The sequence below is a fragment of the Hemiscyllium ocellatum genome, chromosome 16, assembly GCF_020745735.1.
Source record: "Hemiscyllium ocellatum isolate sHemOce1 chromosome 16, sHemOce1.pat.X.cur, whole genome shotgun sequence".
Classification (NCBI taxonomy): Eukaryota; Metazoa; Chordata; class Chondrichthyes; order Orectolobiformes; family Hemiscylliidae; genus Hemiscyllium; species Hemiscyllium ocellatum.
Window position 1 is genome coordinate 46,143,462 of NC_083416.1, and position 23,181 is coordinate 46,166,642.

The 23,181-nt window shown below is 39.2% G+C and overlaps 1 protein-coding gene across 1 annotated transcript in view; it reads left to right on the forward strand.

The window, feature by feature from the left end:
* Window positions 1–23,181, forward strand: part of LOC132823203 (glutamine--fructose-6-phosphate aminotransferase [isomerizing] 2-like) — a 76,907-nt gene that overhangs the window by 33,980 nt on the left and 19,746 nt on the right. The window contains exons 4-12 of the mRNA XM_060836802.1: window positions 1,904–2,029; window positions 4,133–4,191; window positions 4,283–4,417; window positions 7,364–7,425; window positions 11,169–11,248; window positions 14,163–14,283; window positions 19,381–19,544; window positions 20,882–20,977; window positions 21,102–21,199. Coding sequence (XP_060692785.1) covers window positions 1,904–2,029; window positions 4,133–4,191; window positions 4,283–4,417; window positions 7,364–7,425; window positions 11,169–11,248; window positions 14,163–14,283; window positions 19,381–19,544; window positions 20,882–20,977; window positions 21,102–21,199 — 941 coding nt within the window. The remainder of the gene's footprint in view (window positions 1–1,903; window positions 2,030–4,132; window positions 4,192–4,282; window positions 4,418–7,363; window positions 7,426–11,168; window positions 11,249–14,162; window positions 14,284–19,380; window positions 19,545–20,881; window positions 20,978–21,101; window positions 21,200–23,181) is intronic.

Consider the following 23,181-nt stretch of genomic DNA (forward strand, 5'->3'; position numbering starts at 1 on the left):
GGAATGATGTGAAGATGCCAAGCAAGTGTAAACCACTTCTAAGGTTATCATTAATTAAGAACTGGATTCTCTCTTGGATCTTGATATTATAAATAGGTTGTCTGCAGAGTCAGGACAGGAGTTTAGAATCAGTTGCCAAGTGGCTAAGTTGAGTAGTTTTATGGCTATTTATATTGTGATGTAGGATTATGGTACATTTGTATTGTTTGGATACTTAGAATCTGAAATGGAGGAAAATGGGGTTTTCTGTGAAGGCATCTTTTATTTGAAAGGTCAGAAAGTCATTTATCCTAAACTAACTGAATAGCAAGCAAACTGGTGGGATAACATTCGAAGTATTTATCAAGTGTATGCTTTTATTATCTATATTAAACCAGGTCATAGATCAGAGGCAGGTCTTTGCCTTCAATGGGATCATAATGACATTCAAAGTGGAAACTTCTTGAAAAGAAAATTTCCCTCTACTTCCTCTAATAGCCTGCAAGAACTCTGAATAAAGCTGAAGAAATAATACATTCTGCATTTTTGTTTCAAAATGAGTCATGGATTTGGCATTATCTGCATGAAATGGGAGGGGGCAACCTCCCCACATCATTGCTCAGACCATTGAGTAAAGGAGTTGGGATGTCATGATAAGGTTGTATATGATGCTGCAGCTGCCACTTTTGAAGTACTGTGTGTAGATCTAGCCACCCTGCTATAGGAAGGATATTATTAAATTGGAGAAGGTTCAAAAATGATTGACCAGGATGTTGCAGGGACTAGAGGGCTTGAGTTACAGGGAGGGGCTGGATAGGCTACAACTTTTTTCATTAGCGTGCATGAAGTTGAGGGGTGACCTTATGGAGGTTTAGAAAATCATGAAGGGCATCGATGAGTGAATAACAAAGATCTTTTCCCTCGGGTGGGGGAGTTCAAAACTAGGGAGCATATTTTCAAGGTGAGAGGAGAAAAATTTCAAAGGAACCTGAGGGGCAAAAGGTTTCATACAGAGGGTAGTTTGTGTGTGGCATGAACTGCCAGAGGAAGTGGCAGATGCAGGAGGAGTTACAACATTTAAAAGACATTTGCACAGGTACAGAAGTTTAGAGAGAAATAGGCCAAATGCAGGTGAGGTGGGACTAATTTAGTTTGGGAAACCTGGTTGGCCTGGACAAGTTGGATGGAAGGGTCTATTTCTGTGCTGAAGTATGCTTCTGTATGACTCTATGTGATTCTGTCTCTATGAGTAAGAATTTCAGAGGAAATTCTCTTTAAGATGGAAAACAATTACTGCAGGAAATACCTAATTTCCTGTTCACCCCATAAAATAATGTTAAACACACAGGTCATTTTTGAAGCTGCCATTTTAGAGCTCCTGACTAGGAGAGACACAATACAATGAGTCTTCTTTCAAGTTACCTCTCATCCCCATCCTTCTTGACCCTTCTAGCCTCCTGCTCATACATAAGTTTTTGTCACTGTTTTGTTGAAACTTCAGCTTTCTAGGACCTTTTTGGAATTCCCTTCTTAAGCAACTCCTGTCTTCATTTTTTCTTTCTATAAGCCATTTCATGAAACTTACCACTTTGATGAAACTTTGGTTAGACTCCTGATATCTGCATGTCTGGCTCAGTGTGAAGTTTGAAACTTCTGTGAAGTGTATTGCTTCATATTTTACAATATTTAAAATGCAACATAAATACCTTTTGCAGTTGCATGGGAGTATACTTAAGCCAAAAATAGAACACTAGCACAACAACATTTTCATAAAATGTTTGAGATATTTCTTTGTACCTTCTAATTTATAGATAACATGGAATGTGACACTGAATTAATTTGTAAAATTGGTCTTTGACATTGTACAGTGATTTATGTTGACACATAAATACAGCACTTGGTATGTAACAATTATTTTTTTCAGAACAAACATTTCTGAACTTTGACAAAGTATTTGAAGTCCATTTTGGGATTGCTCACACTCGCTGGGCAACACATGGGATTCCAAATGAGGTGAACAGTCATCCCCAACGCTCTGACACAAGCAATGGTATGTGCTTTTCATACATTAAAGATGATGAGAGAAGTACAGATAATCCAAGTCAGATTATATAAAAAGGTAATTTATGAACTTCAGTGCTCTACAAGATTGGAATACAGCCAAACACAATGCAAATCATTTGCTATAATACTACTGAGAGGCTTTTTGTTTCTTACTGTTGTGTGGTAAGTGTGCCGAATACTTGTTTAGATAGAGGTTATCTCATGTAAATGAAGTGAAGAAAACCACTGTGATGAATTAAGAATGCTTTTTTCACTTGATTTCAGCCTCACTTCTTAAAATGCATTAATTCCTCAGATGGCATCACTAGCAAGGTCTGCATTTATTGCCCACTCCTACTTGCCCTGGTTAGGAAGAAAGGAACAGGAGTAGGCCATTCAACCCCTTGAGCCCATTCCACCATTCAATGAGATCATGGCTGATCTGTGGCATAAGACAATATATCTGCCTTTGGCCATAACCTTTACTACCTTTGCTTTGCAAAAATTTATTTATCTCTGATTTAAAATTAACAACTAATCTTGCATTTGCTGCATTTGTGGGAAAGAGTTCCAAATTTTACTCACCATCTGCATATAGAAGTGCTTCATAGCATCTCTCCTGAAAGGTCTGGCCTTAATCTTCAGACTATCTTTATCGACCAAGTTTTTTTTCCTGTTAACATCTTGATGCTGTCAATCAATCACCCGTTAGCCTTTTAAATTCTGGAGAAAACATGCATAAATTGTATAGTCTTTTCCCATAACTTAACCCGAGAAGTCCCGGGATCTTTCTCGTAAACATACATTGTACTCCTTCCAAGGCCAATATATCATTCATAATATATCATTCATAAGATGTGGTGCCAAGATCTGCTCACAGTATTCCAACTGGGGGTCTAACCTGGATTTTGTGCAACTGCAGCATAACTTCTGCATCTTGTTCCAGTCTTCTAGATATAAAGGTCAGTGTTCTATTAGCTGTCTGATTATTTTCTTCAGCTGTTTGTGGCATTATTTTGTTGACAGTGAAATGCTGTTGCCTTGGCCACTACAGTCTATTTGGGGAAAGTTAGCAATTTGTTTAGCAAGGACCTGGAATTTGACCCAGAAATGATAAAAGTACAACAATATGTTTCATTCTGGGGTGAGGCTTAAAAGAAACTTAGAGGAAGTGGTATTCCCACGCTTCTCCAGACCCGGCCTTTCCTGGTGGAAGAGACATTGAATCTGAGAAGCGCAGTTGAAGAAGACCTGCTGAGAAGCACTTTATACCTGGTACACATTGCAGTCAAGTCATATCCTTGATGGAGGAAATGAATATTTAAGATGGTAAAGGGGTTTCTGATTAAATGTACTTATTTGTCTTGGATAGACTCCAGAGCTGTGAGCTTCTTGAGTATGTTGGAACTTACGTCCAGGCATATAGAGAGTATTCTATTGCACTCCCAACTTGTGCCTTGTAAGTGTCAGTGAGGCTTTGGTGAGGCAGGAGTTGAGCTGCTGTTCTGGGTTGGTGGCTGGTCCAGTTGGGCTTCTGATCAGTGGTGATAAAATCTTGTTGGTGGGTAATTAAATAATGGTAATACCATTGGATGTTAGGTGGAAATGGGCAGAGCAGGCTTGTCCAAAATACAGCTTGGGTAACAGAATCTGGTCCACGTTGCTTCTCGATTTAGCCAGTGGATTTGTTGCTCAACGTACAAGTAAGTGTCATTGAAAGATTCCGCATGGAGCTGCTCCAATAAATGCTGACCTTGCCAATGAAGTTCATATCCCATGATTTAAGAAAACAAAATAAAATAGTCTACTTTGTTCATAACTGACCAGGGAGTTTATTTGGGAACTTATTCAGCTTATGGGTATAGAACCCCTGTAAAGAAATAAATCTAAGGTTGTATAAGCCTTCTAGGCCTCTGTTGTCAGCATTCCTTTGGTATCACCAAAATCAGGAAGTCACTGGTCAGAGCAAACAGGACATGATTCATGTCCTAATGTTTTGACTCACCAGTATGGTGTGACAATGATGGGTTTTAAAAATGCTTGTTAAAATTTGTACATACATGGATTTGACAGACTGATTTCTGGATTGACAGTACTTTTTTATTTTTAGAATTTGTGGTAGTTCATAATGGAATTATTACAAACTACAAAGACCTAAGAAAATGTCTGGTAAGAGAAATTGTCATAAAATAAGCAAATTTTAATGTGATAATAAAATGCATACATCTTAATATATTCTATATGGTCTTTTCCAATACAGGAGAGTAAAGGTTTTGAGTTTGAATCTGAGACAGATACTGAGGTGATTCCTAAACTAACAAAGTACATGTATGACAACAGAGAAAGCGAAGATGTTAGATTTTCTACTTTGGTAGAAAGAGTTATTCAACAGCTGGTGAGTTGTTACTAATTATGTTTCCAGGAAAAACATTGAGTGTTATGTTTAGAGTACATGGTGAATGGAAAATGCATATTTTTTAACAACCAGAATATTTTGGATTATGTACCCTTCAGTAATGTTTGTATACATTAAGTACAAGCAATTTCACCTATAAGGTGGAAAGTCAAAATGTGCAATTCAAAATATTTTATAATTTTGATTATTATCAGATATTCCAATCAAATAACATTGCAAATAGACTGAAGAATAAAGGGCAAACAACAATACAGCCCAAGAACAGGGCCTTCCTCCCTCCAAGCCCACGCTGACACATTTTGCCCTTCCGTATGAAAACTGTCTTACAGGATCCATAACTTTCTATTCTCTTCCTATTCATGTATTCATTCAGATGCTTCTTGAATGCTGCTTTTCCATCTGCTTCTACTACCTCCTCTATCAGCATGCTCCAGGCATTCACCACCCTTTGTGAAAAACATGTCTCACACATCTCTTTTAAACATCCCCCCCCTCGCACCTTGAACCTGTGACCCCCGATTAATTGACCCAGCCACCCTGGGAAAAAGCTTCATACTCTCCATTCTATCCATGCCACTGACAATCTTATAAACTTTTGTCAGGTTGCCCCTCAACCTTTTGCGTTCCAGTGAAAACAAACTCAGTCTATCCAAACTTTCTTCATAGCTAAAATCCCCCATACCAGCCAGCATCCTTGTACACCTTTTCTGTACCCGCTCCAAAGCATCCATGGTAATGTGGTCACCAGAACTGTATGCACTATTCCAAGTGTGGCCTAACTAAAGTTCTATAAAGCTGTAGCATAAATTGTCCATCGTAATTCTCAATGCCCCTGCCTTTGAAGGCAAGCATGCTATAGGCCTTTTTTACTACTTTATTTACCTGCGCTGCTGCCTTCAGTGATCTGCACGCACAGGATCTCTCTGCATATCAATATTCCTAAGGGTTCTGCCATTCACTGTATAATTTCCATCAGTACCCGACCTTCCAAAATGCATCACCTCACATTTGTCCGGATTAAACTCCATCTACCATTTTTCTGCCCATGCCTCCAACCAATCTACATTCTCTGACAATCCTCCTCTCTATGCGGAACTCCACCAATCTTTGTATCATCTGCAAACTTACTAATTAGACCAGCTACATTTTCCTCCAAATAACTTATGTTGACCATAAACAGCAGAGAGCCCAGGACTGATCCCTGTGGAATACTACTAGTCACAGACCTCCATTCCAAAAACCATCCTTCCACCATTACCCCCTGTTTCCTATGACTAAGCCAGTTCTTTGTCCATCTTGCCAGCTCACCTCTGATACTATGTGACTTCACTTGTCAAAGGCTTCACTGAAGTCATGTAGACAACCTCAACCGGTTTCTCTCATCAATTATCTTCATCTCCTGCTCAAAAAAACTCAATCAAATTAGTGAGTTACACCCTCCCCCACACAAAACCATGCTCTTTATCGCTAAACAGTCCATGTGCTTCTAAATCTTGTCCCTAAGAATCTTTTTCAATAATTTCCCTACCACTGTCATGAGGCTCTCAGGTCTGCAATTTCCTGGATAATTCCTGTTTCCCTTTTTAAATATCGGGACAACATTAGCTATTTGCCAGTCCTCTGGGACCTCACCTGCGGCCAAAGAGGATACAGAAATGTCTGTCCAGCAATTTATTGTCTTGTCTCCCTCAATATTCTGGGATAGATCCCATCAAGACCCAGGGACTTATCTATCTTAATACTTTTTAAGACTCACAACACTTTTTAAATAGCAACTTGACTTAGAAATTCAGCACTCCTGACCCTGAGATCACCCTCCACCAATTCCTTCCTTTTGGTGAATACCAATACAAAGTATTCATATAAGATCTCACCTACCTCTTCTGGCTCCACACACACATTCTCTCTTTGCCTTTGAGGGTGGGCTAACCCTTTCCCTGGCTGCCCTCTTGCTTTTTATATATGCATAAAAAGCTTTGAGATTCTCCTTAGTCTTGTTTGCTAACAACTTTTCATTACTGTTTTTAGCACTTCTAATTCTCTGCTTAAGTTCTTTCCTACAATCCTATATACTTCAAGGGCTTCGTCAGTTCCCATCTTCCTAGACCTTATGTATGCTTGCTTTCTTTTTGACCAAGGTCATAACATCGCTTCTCTTCCAAGGTTCACATAATTTGCTATACCAATCCTTGATTCCAGCAGGAACGTGCCATTTCTGAACTCTTATCAACTGCCATTTGAAATACTCCCACATGTGCAATGCGGATTTACCCTCAAACAGCCACCTCCAATGAACACTCTCCAGTCCCTGTCTAATATAGTTGTAGTTAAGTATTAACTGAAATAAAATACATTAATTAGTACCAATGATTTCAGTTAATACAACAATGGATCAGTTCTAAACAGAATTTGAAACTCTGGTATCTTTTCTGCTACTGCATGGGCAAACACCGTGGCCTAATTTTTGAGATGAGGGCAGTAACTGCAATTTTTAAATTATATTTTGGCTTTCTATTTGTCCATGCCATTGTGGTTGTACTACCTAGTTACGTAACCACCAGGCAAGTTTCACCCTATTATTTTGAGTTGTATATTATTTGCGTTATCACACAAATAGAAAATTTGAATTGGGATTTTGGTTCACACAACTTTGGGGCCTGCTAGTTCTTTTGTGCTGATTACAGGACTCATATAACTTTCTTGAGGCTATTGTCCTGAGGGTCTTTTTACTTTGTGGATCCGTCTCTAAAAGAGTGGATTTTATTTTATGTTTTATTTGCGGGATGACGTAAACATTGTGTGTAACTTTACTGAGAATGTATTCTTGATTTTCTAATAATTATTTTTGTGTAATGCTTAAATCTTCCACTTAAGATGACAATAAAAATGATTTAACATCAGAAATTACATTTGTTGTACTTGCAGGAAGGAGCATTTGCAGTTGTCTTCAAGAGTCTTCATTTTCCCTATGAAGCTGTTGCTGCTAGGTTGGTTTGAGGTTAAGTCATGTATGTAATGATCACTGCTTGAGTTTCTTTGTAGAAAGTCTGGGTGCAAATTCCACCTGCCCTAGGGATGTGCCATAACATGCTTATAATCACTATAATTTCAATGTTTGCTTCTTGAAGTCTATTTGGAAATGTTTACCATTTTGTTACAGTTTTTAATTTAAAGTCAAGTATTTTAATTATTGTCTGCTGCATTGTAGTTAGCTGTTAATGTCTGGTTAAACATGTTGTTAAGTTTGTGAATGTCATTATTTAAGGTTTAAAAGCAAGAGCTGGTGGCTATTAGTTGTCTTGAGTACATATGTAAGAACACCGATAACACAAATGTGTGTAAAGAGCAGTGTAACCAGGCAACTGATGCATTCTTTCTACAAGGAAAAAGTGCCTTGAGTTCTATTGCATCAGCAACCTGAATGACTGAATTGACATCAGCATGGAATAGCTCAGTACTGAAATAACAATGTACTGTAATAACTTATGAAAACAAATTTATTATGAACCATTTTAATGATAAATTAAAATGCTTAGTCATAGTCAATGATACTGTCCCCAGCTTTAACTTCTTTCCCAGACAGCCCCAAAAAGAGTTACATACGGATCGAATTTGACACAATATTAAATGCAGTTCTTGTACAAACTGAGGTTACTTTCTGACTATTTATAAAGAATATATGGGATGCTTATGTAAGTCAAAAGCCAAGAAAATAAAGTAACATTGAACATATGAACATACAAGTTAGGAGCAGGAATAGGCCCCTCAATAAAACATTTGCTGATCTGATTATGTCTCATCTTGACTATTCCTGATAATTGTTTACTCTCTTGCTAATCTCAAATCTATCTACCTCTGCCTTAAAAAATATTCAAAGATGCTGCTGACACTGCCTTTTGATATAGAGAATTCCAAAGACTCCTGACCCTCTGTCTGAAATTCGTAACTCCTTATTTTTAGACAGTGGCCCTTAATTTTAGATTCTTCCACATGAAGAAACATCCTTTCCACACACACTCTATCAAGAACAGATCTTATTGATTTCATACAAATCTCTTACTCTTCTAACTTCCAGCAGATATGAACCTAGCCTGTCTAACCTTTCCTCATAAGAAAACACACCCATGCCAAGTATTGGGGGCATGGCTTCTAATATACTTGCATCCTTCTTAAATAAGAAGGCCAGTACTGCTCACAATAGTTCGGATGTGGTTTCAACATTGCCCTGTACAACTGAAAGATAATCTTCTTACTTTTGTGTTCAATTCCTATATAAAATCATTTACATTCTGTTACGGTTCTTAATTACTTTCAGTATCGATATAGCCCCTTTGCAATTCATATGCCAGGACTCTCAGATCCCTCTATCTCGGAGCTCCTGCAATTTCTCCCCATTGAGAGAATAAGCTTCCTTTTTTTCTTTTACATGTCAAAATAGGCAGATTCACATTCTCGGGTAAAAAATGAGGTCTGCAGATGCTGGAGATCACAGTTGAAAATGTGTTGCTGGTTAAAGCACAGCAGGTTAGGCAGCATCCAAGGAATAGGAAATTCGACGTTTCGGGCATAAGCCCTTCATCAGGAATGAGGAGAGTGTGCCAAGCAGGCCTGCTTGGCACACTCTCCTCATTCCTGATGAAGGGCTTATGCCCGAAACGTTGAATTTCCTATTCCTTGGATGCTGCCTAACCTGCTGTACTTTAACCAGCAACACATTTTCAACCTAGATTCACATTCTCTCCCATTTGTGAGATCTTTTCCCACTCATTTAATGTATCTATATCTCTTTGTAACCTTCTTATTGTCTCTTCACAATTTACTTTCCCACCTACATTTATGTTGTCAGCAAATGTAGCAACCAAATGGTTGGCTCCTTCATCCAAATCATTTATACAAGAGTGAAAAAAGTACTTAAAGCAATGTCTAATTTCCTTCCAAATTGAATTACCTATTTTATTATTAATTTTAAAAGCTACCAGATTTAATGTCTACATATTGTTATCTGGTAAGCTGGGAAGGGTAGCTAACTTTGCTCAGGAGTGCAACACCCAGGCTGACCCTACAGGCTTCTATCTGGTACCCAACAGAGCCCAATAGCAAATGATGGCTGGCTTGCAATTTTAACCCCAGGACTTCAGTTGGTGGCAGGATGTTGCCACAGTTCTAAAAAGGTAGGCTTTGACAATCAGGTCGGTGACTGCTGGAAGGTTAGATGGCCTAGATATTGAGAGGATGGAGAGAAAACCTTGACTGAGACCGATACATTCTTGCGAGGCTCAGCAGGCACTCTTGTCTGCCCTTATGTTTACTCTAGTGATGGCAACACATGGTAACTATAATGGCTTTGTGGTATTGACCCGGTAGATGTGATCTATATGGACTTCAGTAAGGTTGCCCATGGGAGACTGGTCAGCAAGGTTAGTTCTCACGGAATACAGGGAGAACTAGCCATTTGGATACAGAACTGGCTCAAAGGTCGAAAACAGAGGGTGGTGATGGAGGGTTGTTTTTCAGACTGGAGGCCTGTGACCAGTGGAGTGCCACAAGGATCGGTGCTGGATCCTCTACTTTTCATCAATGATATAAATGATTTGGATGTGAGCATAAGAGGTATAGTTAGTAAGTTTGCAGATGACACCAAAATTGTGAGGTATAGTGGACAGCGAAGAAGGTTACCTCAGATTACAACAGGATCTTGATCAGATGGGCCAATGGGCTGAGAAGTGACAGATGGAGTTTAATTCAAATAAATGTGAGGTGCTGCATTTTGGGAAAGCAAATCTTAGCAGGACTTATACACTTAATGGTAAGGTGCCAGGGACTGTTGCTGAACAAAGAGACCTTTGAGTGCAGATTCATAGCTCCTTGCAAGTGGAGTCGCAGGTAGGTAGGGTAGTGAAGAAAGCATTTGGTATGCTTTCCTTTATTGATCAGAGTTTTGAGTACAGGAGTTGGGAGGTAACGTTGTGGTTGTACAGGACCTTGGTAAGGCCACTGTTGGAAATTGCGTGCAAGTCTGGTCTCCTTCCTATCGGAAAGATGTTGTGAAACTTGAAAGGGTTCAGAAAAGATTTACAAGGATGTTGCCAGGGTTGGAGGATTTGAGCTATAGGGAGAGATCGAACAGGCTGGGATTGTTTTCCCTGGAGTGTCAGAGGCTGAGGGATGATCTTATAAAGTTTACAAAATTATGAAGGGCATGGATAGGATAAATAGAAAAAGTCTTTTCCCTGAGGTGGGGGAGTCAAGAACTAGACGGCATAGATTTAGGGTGAGAGGAGAAAGATATAAAACAGACCTAAGAGGCAACTTTTCTCACAGAGGGTGGTTTATGCATGGAATGAGCTGCTGGAGGAAGTGGGGGAGGCTGGTACAATTGCAAAATTTAAAAGGCATTTGAGTCGCTATATGAATAGGAAGGGTATGGAGGGATATGGGCAGGGTGCTGGCAGGTTGGACTAGATTGGTTGGGATATCTGGTCGGCATGGACAAGTTGGACCGAAGGCTCTGTTTCCATGCTGTACATCTCTATGACTCTATAGTATGGTTATTGAAAGAATGTGTATCTCCATACTAGTTCAAGATAAAGTGTAGCATGAAGACCTGAGGACAATGTAGATATTAGGCTATATTAAAAGTTCATTGTGTGAATTTGAATGTTTACTAATGACTTGATTTCTCATGTGCTATCAATTTAAACTAAATAAAAGTTTATCTTCTATTCCTCAGGCGAGGAAGCCCATTGCTGATTGGTGTTTGTAGCAGGTGCAAGCTCTCCACTGACCAGATTCCAATACTGTATCAAACATGTAAGTTGACGTTTAGTGGACAAGTGGATCGGTTAGTGTTGGGAGGTAGTGGCCTAGCAATAATGTCACTATGTTAGTAATCCAGATACCAACGCTATTGCTTTAACGCCCAAAAAATATGGGGGAACACAGGCCTTAATGGGAAGGAAGAATTGAAAGAAATAAAAATCAGTATGGAAATGATGTTGGGGAAAACAATGGGATTAAAGGCAGATAAATTGTCAGGGCCTGATAAGCTTCACCCCAGAGCACTTAAGAAAATGGCCCTAGAAATAGCTGATGTTATAGTCGTCATCTTCCACATTTCTATAGATTCTGGAACTGTTCCTATGGTTTGGAAGGTAGCTAATTAACGCCACTATTTAAGAAGTGAGGCAGAGAGAAAACAGTGAATTATAGAATGGTTAGCCTGACAATAGTGATGAGATTATACAGATTCAGCATGGATTTATGAAGGGGAGATCATGCTGGATAAATCTGCTGGAATTTTTTTAAGGATGTAACTAATAGAGTGGATAAAGGAGAGCCAGTGGATGTAGCTTATTTGGATTTACAAAAAGCTTTTGATAAATCCCGCACAAGTGATTAGCATGTAAATTAAAGCGCATGGGATTGGAAGTCATGTACAGAAATAGAGCTGGCTGGCAAATGGAAAACAAAGAGTACGAATAAACTGGGTTTTTTTCTGAATGACAATCAGTGATTCGTGGGTTTCCACAGGGATCCATGCATGTGAGGTTCAGTGTGATTTGAACAAGATCAGTAAGTGGGCTAACAGATTGCAGATGCCTAATAATCTGGATAAATGTGAGGTTATCCATTTTGAAAGCAAAAACAGTCAGACAGATTATTTTCTGAATGCTGTTATAGTCCAACGGGTTTACTTTGAAGCACTAACTTTCGAGGCGCTGCCTCTTCATGAGGTGGTCGTGGAACATAACCATATGACGGAATTTATAGCAAAAGGGTTACAGTTTCATAGAGTTGTAATGATATATTTTTACAACGCTAGTTGAACACCGCACAACACCAGGTTATGGTTCTTAAACAAATTTAGATTTGTTTACCCTAATAATCTAAATTTGTTTAAGAACTATAACCTAAATAATAAGAACTAATAAACTAAATCTGATACAGAAGATTTACCTGACTGATTATAGGACTGCCATAAATGGAGAAACAAGATCAGTTAGGATTATGTTCATCAGAGTTTGTGGAAATGAGGGGGGATCACATAGAAACCTATAAAATTCTAATATATTTTTGCCTGTCCTCAGTGATGGGCAATACAGCTGTAATATGAGCTTAGGATCTCTGACTGAGGGGAAAAGTACAAAAAGTGAAGACAGCACCATGAAAGGCAGGGATTCAAATAGGTTCGCAGTAAACATTCAATTAGGTTCAGAGTGAATGAGTGCTATAACATCAAAAGAAAAGCATGGTGATCCAGTCTAGTGCAGTGACTGAGTACATATCAAGAAGGTGAAACTTGGTGCTAATGAGATGTAAATACATGCAAGAGAGACTTTCACCATCAAGAGTGAAATTTTCATCTTGCTATTCAAACCTTTGGTGGAAAATCAAACTTCTTTCTCTTGATGTTGAGAAGTTTATTTTTTCAATCTCACTGTGTTTTTCCAACTAACTTGCCATTGACCACATTGCTCAGGGCTGGGAAATTTCAGCCCTTTTTCTATACTTAAAGCTACCATAGTTGAATCATTAATCTTGTCACAAAACTAGTCCCTTTTTTTCCTAAAAGCTGGTCCTTAGCTCAAGGAGACTCTGCCCTTGATTTTTTTCAGAAGGACAATAAACCGGGCTGGGCTCTGATCAATCTGCTTTGGTACAGAGAGGAAAAGGATTTTGAGAGGCCTTTTCTTCATATGTAAACAGATGAGACTTCAGGCCAAAGTGGTCATGCTTTAGAAGTGACCTGTATAATGAAAGGGAAATAGTCAGCTCTAGCTGAGCTGAGCAGTTTTAGTTCAGTCTGGCCTGGTAGGAAGTTCAACAGGGAGCTGTGTGGAAACTCTTTCTCTCTTTTCTGCCCTTCAACTTCAACCTGTAAGCATGTGTTCCATTTATACTGGTTTTTGAAGGGAGTTTGCTTATTGGGACTGTTGTGTATATTCAAAACAGCATAATTAAGTCTAGTTGGATAGGCTGAGTTCTGTAGGGGTTCTTCTGTGTTTCATTTTGTAAGTTTTGTGAATTAATTTTTGTCTGTTTTAAAATCTAGTAGTCAACCCAGCTGTCTTACTCCGAATAATTGTCACTACACTTACCAAAACAAATTGTAAAGTAATGGTCTGGGCTGCCTGCTTAAGAATGTTTTGAGTGGTCTGGCTGAGTCCATAACAATCTTGATTGGAGATATAATTAAACTTGCCAAGTGAGGAAGCTTCCTTACTGGCTTTACTCAAACTAATCATCAGTCAAATTGAAATTAAAAGGATACAGTCTTACATTTTAGGAGGCCCCAAAGTGCTTCACAGCCAATTAATTACTTTTGCCAAATGTGGTTCTTGTTGTAATATAGAAAATTGTGGCAGCCAATTGTACGCAACATGATTCAACAAACAGCAATTAGATAAATAACCAATTACATTTATATTGAAGCATAAATATTAACCACAATAGCAAGAGAACTCCCTTCCTTTCTTCAAACAGCCATGAAATCTTGCACATGTACCTGAGAGGCTAGACAGCATCTTCATTTTCATCTCAAAGTCTGGGTACTCAAAAACACACTGCACTTTGAAATTTCCATGATAAAATCTTAGACTGAGTGATAGTAGTTTTCATTATCTCTTATTTTAGAAACGAGTTTCTTATTTTCCAGTGTGTTAATTTATTTTTAGCACAAAACTGTTCCACCAAATGATTTCCTGAAGTTCTCATTTCACTCTAGACAAAAATATCAATTACGGATGTACAAGCAAGACACATCAAACTGAGACAGAACATTTCAAGTGCCTACATCCGACTGGAGAGGAAAAAGCCATTGAATTTTACTTCGCATCTGATGCTAGGTAAGCACAAAAGCAATTCTTTTAATGCATTCTTTTTGAAAACCCAAGTTGTAATCTCTGCTGATGTTTTCAGAACACAAAAGCACAGTTGAATTTAACCATAATAAATGTTAGTTTTAGCGAGCTTAAAGCAGGTTTCTTCATGAGAATTCTGGCATGTTTTTGAGGTGAATTCTCCATTCCTCATCTCATGTATGTGTGCACTATACCTTTATGTTTGCACACCTCGCTACCTTGGGCTCATCAGCAGTGAGAATACTTGCTACTTCCAGGACCTGACAGGTTTTGCATCACAGGTGCCATATAAATTTCCAGCCACAAACCAAGTCAAATACTGCAAGCCAGGAATTGCCATTCACTGCCAGAGGAGACCATGGCACCTGACCTTGCTAACCTTGTCTGAGGTTACCATAGGGGTCAGTGTGATATCCATGATCTGGGGTAAAAAATGTCAATGACCTTCTCCACTCCACAAGGGTACTTCATTATCTTCTCTCTGCTACCACACATTGACTCTAACTTCATTCCGTATCTACTTCCACCAAGGCTCACAGTCTACCACTCTCACTATTTCAAGTATCATCTACTCTCACTCACTGGCACCCATACAATCATGTCAGACCACTAACCTTGCATGGTATCTGCACTTCCTACTCACTCATCTGAGCACCTTTCCCCCCAACTGTTCCAGCACATCAGCTGTGACAGCCAATTCTCATCCCATACAATCTCTCCCTTAGTGTCATTCTAGGAGCAATTGGCCCTCTTTAAGGTGAAGACAGATGGTGAGCTGCCCAGCATTCACATCTTCGCCTCCATTGTGCAGTGAGTCTTTGTCTTACTGCGAGATGACAATGACAAATAGTGTTAAGACTTCCATGACTCAACAACAAAATAAAGTTTATTGACAACTTCTGCATTGTACTCCCATTACCAGTACTGTGGCTGAGTTTTTTTAACATCCCTGCACTTCTGCCCCATTTCACAAATTACTCTGTCTCGTCTATTCCAGAGACTAGTGGCATCTGCCCAGTTTCTTTCTGAAGAAAGCAGCCCCTCAGGACATCATTCCCTCCTCCATCCCTGAGGAAGAAACCACAGATCCCTTAGCAGAAGCACCAGAAAAGCTGCTTCCTGCGACCTCTATCAGATCAGATACTGAAGAACATTCAGTCAGCACATCTCTGTAGCCGATTAAGGAAGTAATGTCCCAGGTTGCTGGCATTCGACGAATGCCAGGCACCTGCCCAGCCTCAGGAAGGAGAGAACTTTATAGTATCAGCCCTAATGATGTCATTAAAAAGTATAGATACAGGAGCAGCTAGTAAGTTTGCAGGGCACACTCAGAGAAGTGGATGGAAGGTTATGGAAGCCCACCAACACCTGTACCCTGCATGTCTGACTGATTGCATGGACAGGTTGGCAAATGCTATGGATGCAGAGGTCCAATTTCCTCAGTGTTTGCCAAATATACAACAGATCTTCATCAGTGTAGCCATTGATACTCATCACCAATGACAAGGCAGTAAGCAATGAAGAATCTCACTGCATGTGCCTTTCCTCACAAGGAGACAGTATGGTGTCAGTAGTCACCCAGCCAGAAAGGGAACCACATGAAGAGTACTAGACACCCCTACCTAGACCTTCAATGTTACTTGAGGGTGAATCCATAGCAGGATATCCATTTTCAACATGTCTGAGTCCTTTAACCATAAGTGCCATTGGGAAGGCTCACCCCAAATCACAATCCAGCAAGCTGCAATACTGGGAGTGCTCCCTCCATAGTAGCTAGCAGATTCAAAGACTGCATCTATTTGTAATGAGAGAGATAGGTGGAAGAATATCTCCTGAGAGCATATAGGTGGAATGGGTAAAAATTGACTGCAAATAAGTCATCACAATTGCAAATATATGCTCACTTTTAATCACCAGTTATGTGAGCAACTGCCATTCTAGCTAAAGCTCCAAGAATGAGACAGAAAGTCATCTTTAGCACCACACAATGTTTCATCTCTGTCTGAACGATAGCTATTCTTTCCTTAGTGCTCATACTAGCATGAAGTTTTATCATGATTGAATGAGACAGCTTCAGATAATGCACAGTGTATAACTTTAACAATTATAAAACAGGACAAGTATTAAAGGATCAAAGCATGAAGTTGCATTTGCAGTTGTGATTACACAATGGGTGCTCGCCTTTGCAATGTCAAGATATTTACAATCAACAAGAGATAACTTCACACATCTCAGTTCCATCAAATGAGGTTCATGACGAAATCCTGCCTGTATTGCTTTGGCTGATATTGCAGTGCTGTTATTCTGAAGAACATTCTCATTTCCCTACTCATGCAATGATGCAGCTTAATCAGGTCCTCATCATCCATCACATAGCTTTGTTATGTTCCTCAATTGTCCAGAGCCAACAATCCAACGAAGAAACAGCATCTTTTAAATACTGTCAAAATATCAGATACTTCCTACATGAGAATCTGACATGAGGAGTCACCTCAGGACCCTTGTTGGCCTCAGTTGAAGAAATTGCAGATACATGTATATCATAGTGTGGAAACAGGCCATTTGGCCCAACAAGTCCACACTGACTCTCTGAACAGTAATTCACTCAGACCCATTTCCCTACCATATTACTCTACATTTACCCCCGAATAATGCACCTAATCTACGCATCCCTGAACACTATGGGCAACTTAGCATGGCTAATTCATCTAACATGCACATATTTGGAATTTGGGAGGAAACCGGAGCACCTGGAGGAAACCCACACAGACATGGGGAGAATGTGCAAACTCACACAGTCGCCCGATGCTGGAATCGAACCCAGGTCCCTGGCGCTACAAGACAGCAGTGTTAACCACTGAGCCACCATGCCACCAGTATACAAATATACTGTACTTCACCACAATGCATTCTGACTGTCACCTCCACACAGAATATAGAGCACTGCCCCTCTTTCATTTGTACAGCATTCCATGAAAGATGAGTGACTACTGCTCTCCTACATCTTCATCTCATCACAAGGGCACCAATGGCTATTAACAACTCATTGGAAGGCTGGAGGTTGATGCTAGTTTTTGGCTTCCAGACACATATGTTTATCACCCACTTGTGTCACAACCTTTAGTGCAGCAGCCACAGCAATGACAACAAATTATCTTCTTGGTTTCACTGGGGACAGTAGTAATAAGGATAGTTGAACAATATAAGCAACAAAACAGCCCCTTAGTAAACTGATCATCCAACAATTGCAACAAACGTAAATATCATTGAAACAAGGTCCTCAAAACATTGAGACATGGAGGCATCCAACAAGGATGCCTCTACAATGGAACATTGTTAGTACCACTCAGACTCAAGGCTGATTCAAGGCTTTTGGTGCACATACATTGGAGAGAGTACAGGTGGCAGCAATAATGACAACCTCTTCCCCCAACTCCCAACCTTCATAATACTCAAAAAAAGGCAGCATTGCATATTGATAATGGTCTGGACATTTTACAGTACAAGGTGTGAAGTGTGTAACAAGCTATAAAATCTTGGAAGATGATTGCAACATTTGGAACTAAGGTGAATCTGTGCAGTTAAACTGACACCTGTGCATCACAGTCATTAGTAGCATCAATTTGGAATGTGGAATAAGCTGGTCAAGATTGTTTGTCAATACTGCAGGTCAATGCACCAGGTCACATGTCACAGATGTCTTCAACATCTTTGATTGACAGTTTAATGCTATTGCCCCTTGAATAGCCTCACATTATGGAGAAGTAGAGCCAGCTCCACCACAGAAAAAAAGCGTGACAGCAGCCATTTTTCAGCTTTATTGCACACCTGCACTGTTTCCCCATTGAAGCCAGGGCGGTGGTCGCTGTCAATGATCACTTCCCCCTCCACGTTGTGTTGTCTCCTATCTTTGGTTGAATTGTCTCCCCAATTCACAATTATCTCCCCTCTGTCTTGTAGCAGGTTGCCTCCAATTCCCATAATTGGCTTTCCCAGTATCCCCATCAAAACAGTGCCCCAAAAACCTCCCTATGCCTCTCTGTCAACACATCCATTGGACTGACAATGACCAGAAACTGAACTTGCCATGTAAATACAGTGACTACAACAGCAAATCAGAGACTAGGAAGACTACAGCGAGTAACTCACCTCCTGACTCCCCAAAACCTGTCCACCATCTACAAGGTACAATTCAGCTGTGCCACAAATACTCACCACTTGCCTGGATTGGTGTAGCTCAAACAACATTCAAGAAGCTTGACACATCCATAACAAAACAGCTTACTTGATCAGCAATGCATTCAAAAGCATCCATTCACTCCACCACTGACACTTCGTAGCAGCAGTGCATCTGCACAATGCTTTTGGATGCATTGCTGATCAAGTAAGCTCTTTTGTTGTGGATGGTGTCAAGCTTCTTGAATATTGTTTGAGCTACACCCTTCCAGGCCTATCCAGGCAAGTGGGGAGTATTTGTGACGCAGCTGAATTGCATCTTGTAGATGGTGGACAGGCTTTGGGGAGTCGGGAAGCGAGTTACTCGCTGTAGTATTCCTAGCCTCTGATTTGCTCTTGTAGCCTATGATGCACTGCCGAAATTGACTAAAGATCCTTAGAAAGCACCTTCCAAAATCACAACCACCTCTATTTAGAAAAGCTCAGGTAGCAGGTACATGGGAACACCATCATCTGCAAGTTCCTCTCCAAACTACTCAGCATCCTGGCTTGGAAGTATATCACCGTTCCTTCACTGTCTCTGGGTCAAAATTCTGAAATTCCCTCCCTAAGGGCAGTGTGGGTCTACCTAGAACATTTGGACTGCAGCAAATTAATAAGGTGGCTCACCACCAACTTCTCAAGGTCAACTAGGAACAGGCAATAAATGCTGGGCAGCCCATGATGCTGACATCCCACACACATGAACTAAAAGAAAATTTAACCAGAAAAAGTTTGAAAATATCAATTGCTGCAATACACATATACAGGAAATAATTTATAACTGCAATGCAGAGAATATTTCATTTTTACAATTGTGCTGTTACTTGAATATATAACTTTCTCTGTTAATCATCATTCCAACAGTGCAATCATTGAGCATACTAAGAAAGTTATATTTTTGGAAGATGATGACATTGCTGCAGTGGCTAATGGTTGCCTCTCCATTCACCGAATCGAAAGATCAGTGGGTGATATAAAATCAAGAGCCATACACACGCTGCAAATGGAATTGCATCAGATAATGAAAGGTGAGAGGAGTTTACAAGTCAATATGTACCCAAGTTAAAAGCAATCAGCAGACATCTGTAAATGTATTACAGTATAAATGAATGTAGCTGAACTCTGTTTTCCCTGCTGATAAGTCAGAATAAAACAATGTTTGCTTACAACAGTCAGTTAAATCTGCCAGTATTTTGTGTGGATCACTAGTGTACTTAAGAATTCCTTGGATTTCTTTTCAAGTTGTAATGCTGAAATGTTACACATATGACGAGTAATAATGCTTTCCTTAGGAGCATCAACCACTTAAACCATAAATTTGCTTCATTACACAAGGAAGCAGAAACCCAATTCAAGTAAAATCAAAAACAGAAATTACTGAGAATTCCTCAGAACTTCATGCATCATCGATGTTGTTAACCTTCCATTATCCTGTCGGCATCAGAACATCTGAAGTTCTTAAGAAGGGGTGTTTACTGTGAGTTCTCTCCACCTGCTGAGTTTTCTCAGCAATTTCTGTTTTTGTTTCTGATTTCCAGCATCCGCACTTATTTGTTTTTTTCTTCTTAAGTAAACTCAACATGAATTTGTAGCATTTTTGAGAACTATGTCTTCCCTCTCCCACCCTACTCTTGTTTGTCTCCCTGTTTCTTTTGTACTTTTAATGTTCTCATACCATATTTATCAACTTTTTTTACTAATCTAATCTGCTAGTATTTTTCCCTGTATTGTTTTTCTGAGCTTAAATTTTCACCTGTAATTTTTGTGTCTTCAGAATGCATCTGTAAATCTGCATCATACATATTGTTAACTTTTCATTATCTTGTTGGCATCAGAGGTGGGCACTGGGTTCTGTCAACAGGTTGGGAACTTAAAATGTTAACTCTATTTCTTTCTTCACAAAAGCTTTCAGGCCAACTGATTTTCAGCAGCATTTTTTGTTTTTTTTTAATTTTAGAAGGAAGCTACTACTGCTTTCACAGTTTCTGCAGGAATTTGTTCATCCAACAAGGCTTAATAAATGATGAACTAAAATGCCGGCGAACTTGGAATTGTTGACTAATTTTCTAGGCACAGATTCCAATTAGGATTGTACTGAAGGAGTGTATAAATCTTTATTTATCCTACAATTTTTATGTCCACCTGTGTTTGGATATATTTAAATTATTTCCTTAAATTTCTCAGTCCTATTTGGTTGATCTTTATATCACCTGCTAGATTGAGGATGACCTACAGCCTTTTGTAAATAATAAATTATTATGTATTATTTATGAGCTGTAAATTTACCAATTGATTTGAATGTTTTAAACATTGATTAATGTGACAATTTTCAAGTGTATCAGTGCATTCAATTTTTTTGATGCAGGTAACTTCAGTACATTTATGCAGAAAGAGATCTTTGAACAGCCAGAATCTATTGTTAATACTTTGCGAGGAAGAGTAAACATTGAAACAAGCACAGGTATTGTATTTTTGAATAAAAAACCAGTTTCACTATTATCGATCAACTTGTCAATTGATGTTGAATGCACAATTTCTAACAAATGAAGATTATTGTGTTTTACAATCATTCTTTCCTTTTACAGTTATACTGGGTGGATTGAAAGACCACCTCAAAGACATAAAAAGGTGCAGGCGCTTGCTTTTGATTGGCTGTGGAACTAGTTACCATTCGGCAGTTGCAGTAAGTTTGAATATTCAACAGGGTGCTTTGCACTTCTTCAAAATCTAAGCTGCAGCTGCCTTTCAGTACACTACCTTTCAAAACACTGCTTTAGATTTATTCTATTAGCCCATAAAATTCAGCTCATTTTTCAATTCTTCTCTCCCACCTCCCAAAAAAATCTTCCGCTTATCATCACTTAACCTTTTATTTGACATTCTGAGGCAACTTCAAACTGATGTTTGTCCAGTTCTGGCAACAAATAACTAGTTAATTGCATAGAATTGATGATGAAGTCATTTAGGTTTCCCTTTGCACAATGTGAATAAGTAGACAACATACCCTCTTGAAACATGTAGGAATACCTCTTCGATATGGAAAGCATAAGTTTGATATGGAAGCCCCATCTGGAATTTTGAAGTAAAAATGAGAATAACCTAGAGAGCTCCATAACTATTTCTTAGTTTTTCTAATTTATTCATAAGATTTTGTACCTCAGTACCTTCTACGTAAGATGGAATGAAGGACTGTAATGCTGAATTTTTTATTTCTTTATTTTTCTAATTTATTCCTAAGATCCTATACCCAGGTACCTTTGTACGTTAGACGGCAACATTGTAAGTGGCAACATTGCAAACTGTGCTGATACGATGCCGTGACAATAAACCTAATTCTGATTCTAATTCTAAACAGTGCTCCTTAAAGATGAGTTGAAGTGCCCAGAAATGCACAGAACATTATTTTTCAGGAGGATTTTATGAAAGAAGCTAGAATATTAAAAAAATGCTTCACTGGCTATACAGAAGTTCTGTGACCTGCTTTTCATTACAGAGATGATTCAAGTGGAAAGAATACTTATTCGTTGTATTTGATGTTTTCCTGACTTTAAAAGCTTATCCTAATTATGTAGTAATCCTCACTGCATGTCTTCCTTCTTGACACTTTTGATGTTAGGAACAGGAGCAATAAAAGGATTGTGGGGTGGGGAGACCAATGCACAAAAATTTATTTGAGATTAACTAAAGGAAATTGTTAAAACATCTGTTAAAGAAGGATGTATTTAAAGTAAATTTATTTTACCAAATTGGTATTTCCAAAAGTTCATGCTCATTAAACTGAGCTGGAAAAAAATCTGGCAGCTAACTTTCACCCCCAGCAACCTGTGATGCCAGCAGAGGTAAGCAATGTCCTGTACTTTTCCAGGGGCTGCTACAATGTTGTGACAATTCCCACCACATTCCACAAGTACAGATTGGGAGTGGCGGAATACCTGGGAAGTGCTTTAAAAATATCACCTATTGTTGTATCTGTATTTCCTGTTTGCAAAGTTGTGGAAGGAGAACCAAAATTATTTGTTCATGTGATGTGGAGTTTACTGGTTAGACAATCATTTATTGCACTTCATTAATTGCCTTTGAGAAGGGGATGGTGAATTACCTCTTGAACCACTGCAGACTATTTGTTGTAATTAAATCTGCAGAGTTGTTAAGAATGGAGTTCCGGTGTGTTGAATCCGAAGGAACAGTGCTATAGTTCCGAGTCACCATGGCTTAAACAAGAGGTGATGTTCATCCCTGCGTACACTGCTCTTTTACTTCTAAGTGTAAAGATCACAGTTTTGGAAAGGGCTGTTGAAGGAGCCTTGGTGAGTTGCTGCAGTGCATCTTGAAGGTGTTGCACACTGCTGCCTTTGTGGATGATGCAGGAAAAGAATGTTGAAAGCATTAAATGCAATCAAATCAAACAGAGGAATTTGTGAAGTGTGTACAAGACAATTTTCTGATTCAGTATGTAGATGTACCTACTAGAGAAGGTGCAAAACTTGACCTACTGTTGAGAAATAAGGCAGGGCAGGTGACTGAGATCTCAGTGGGGGAGCACTTTGGGGCCAGCGACCATAATTCTATTAGATTTAAAATAATGATGGCAAAGGATAGACCAGATCAAAAAGCTGAAGTTTTAAATTGGAGAAAGGCCAATTTTGACGGTATTAGGCAAGAACT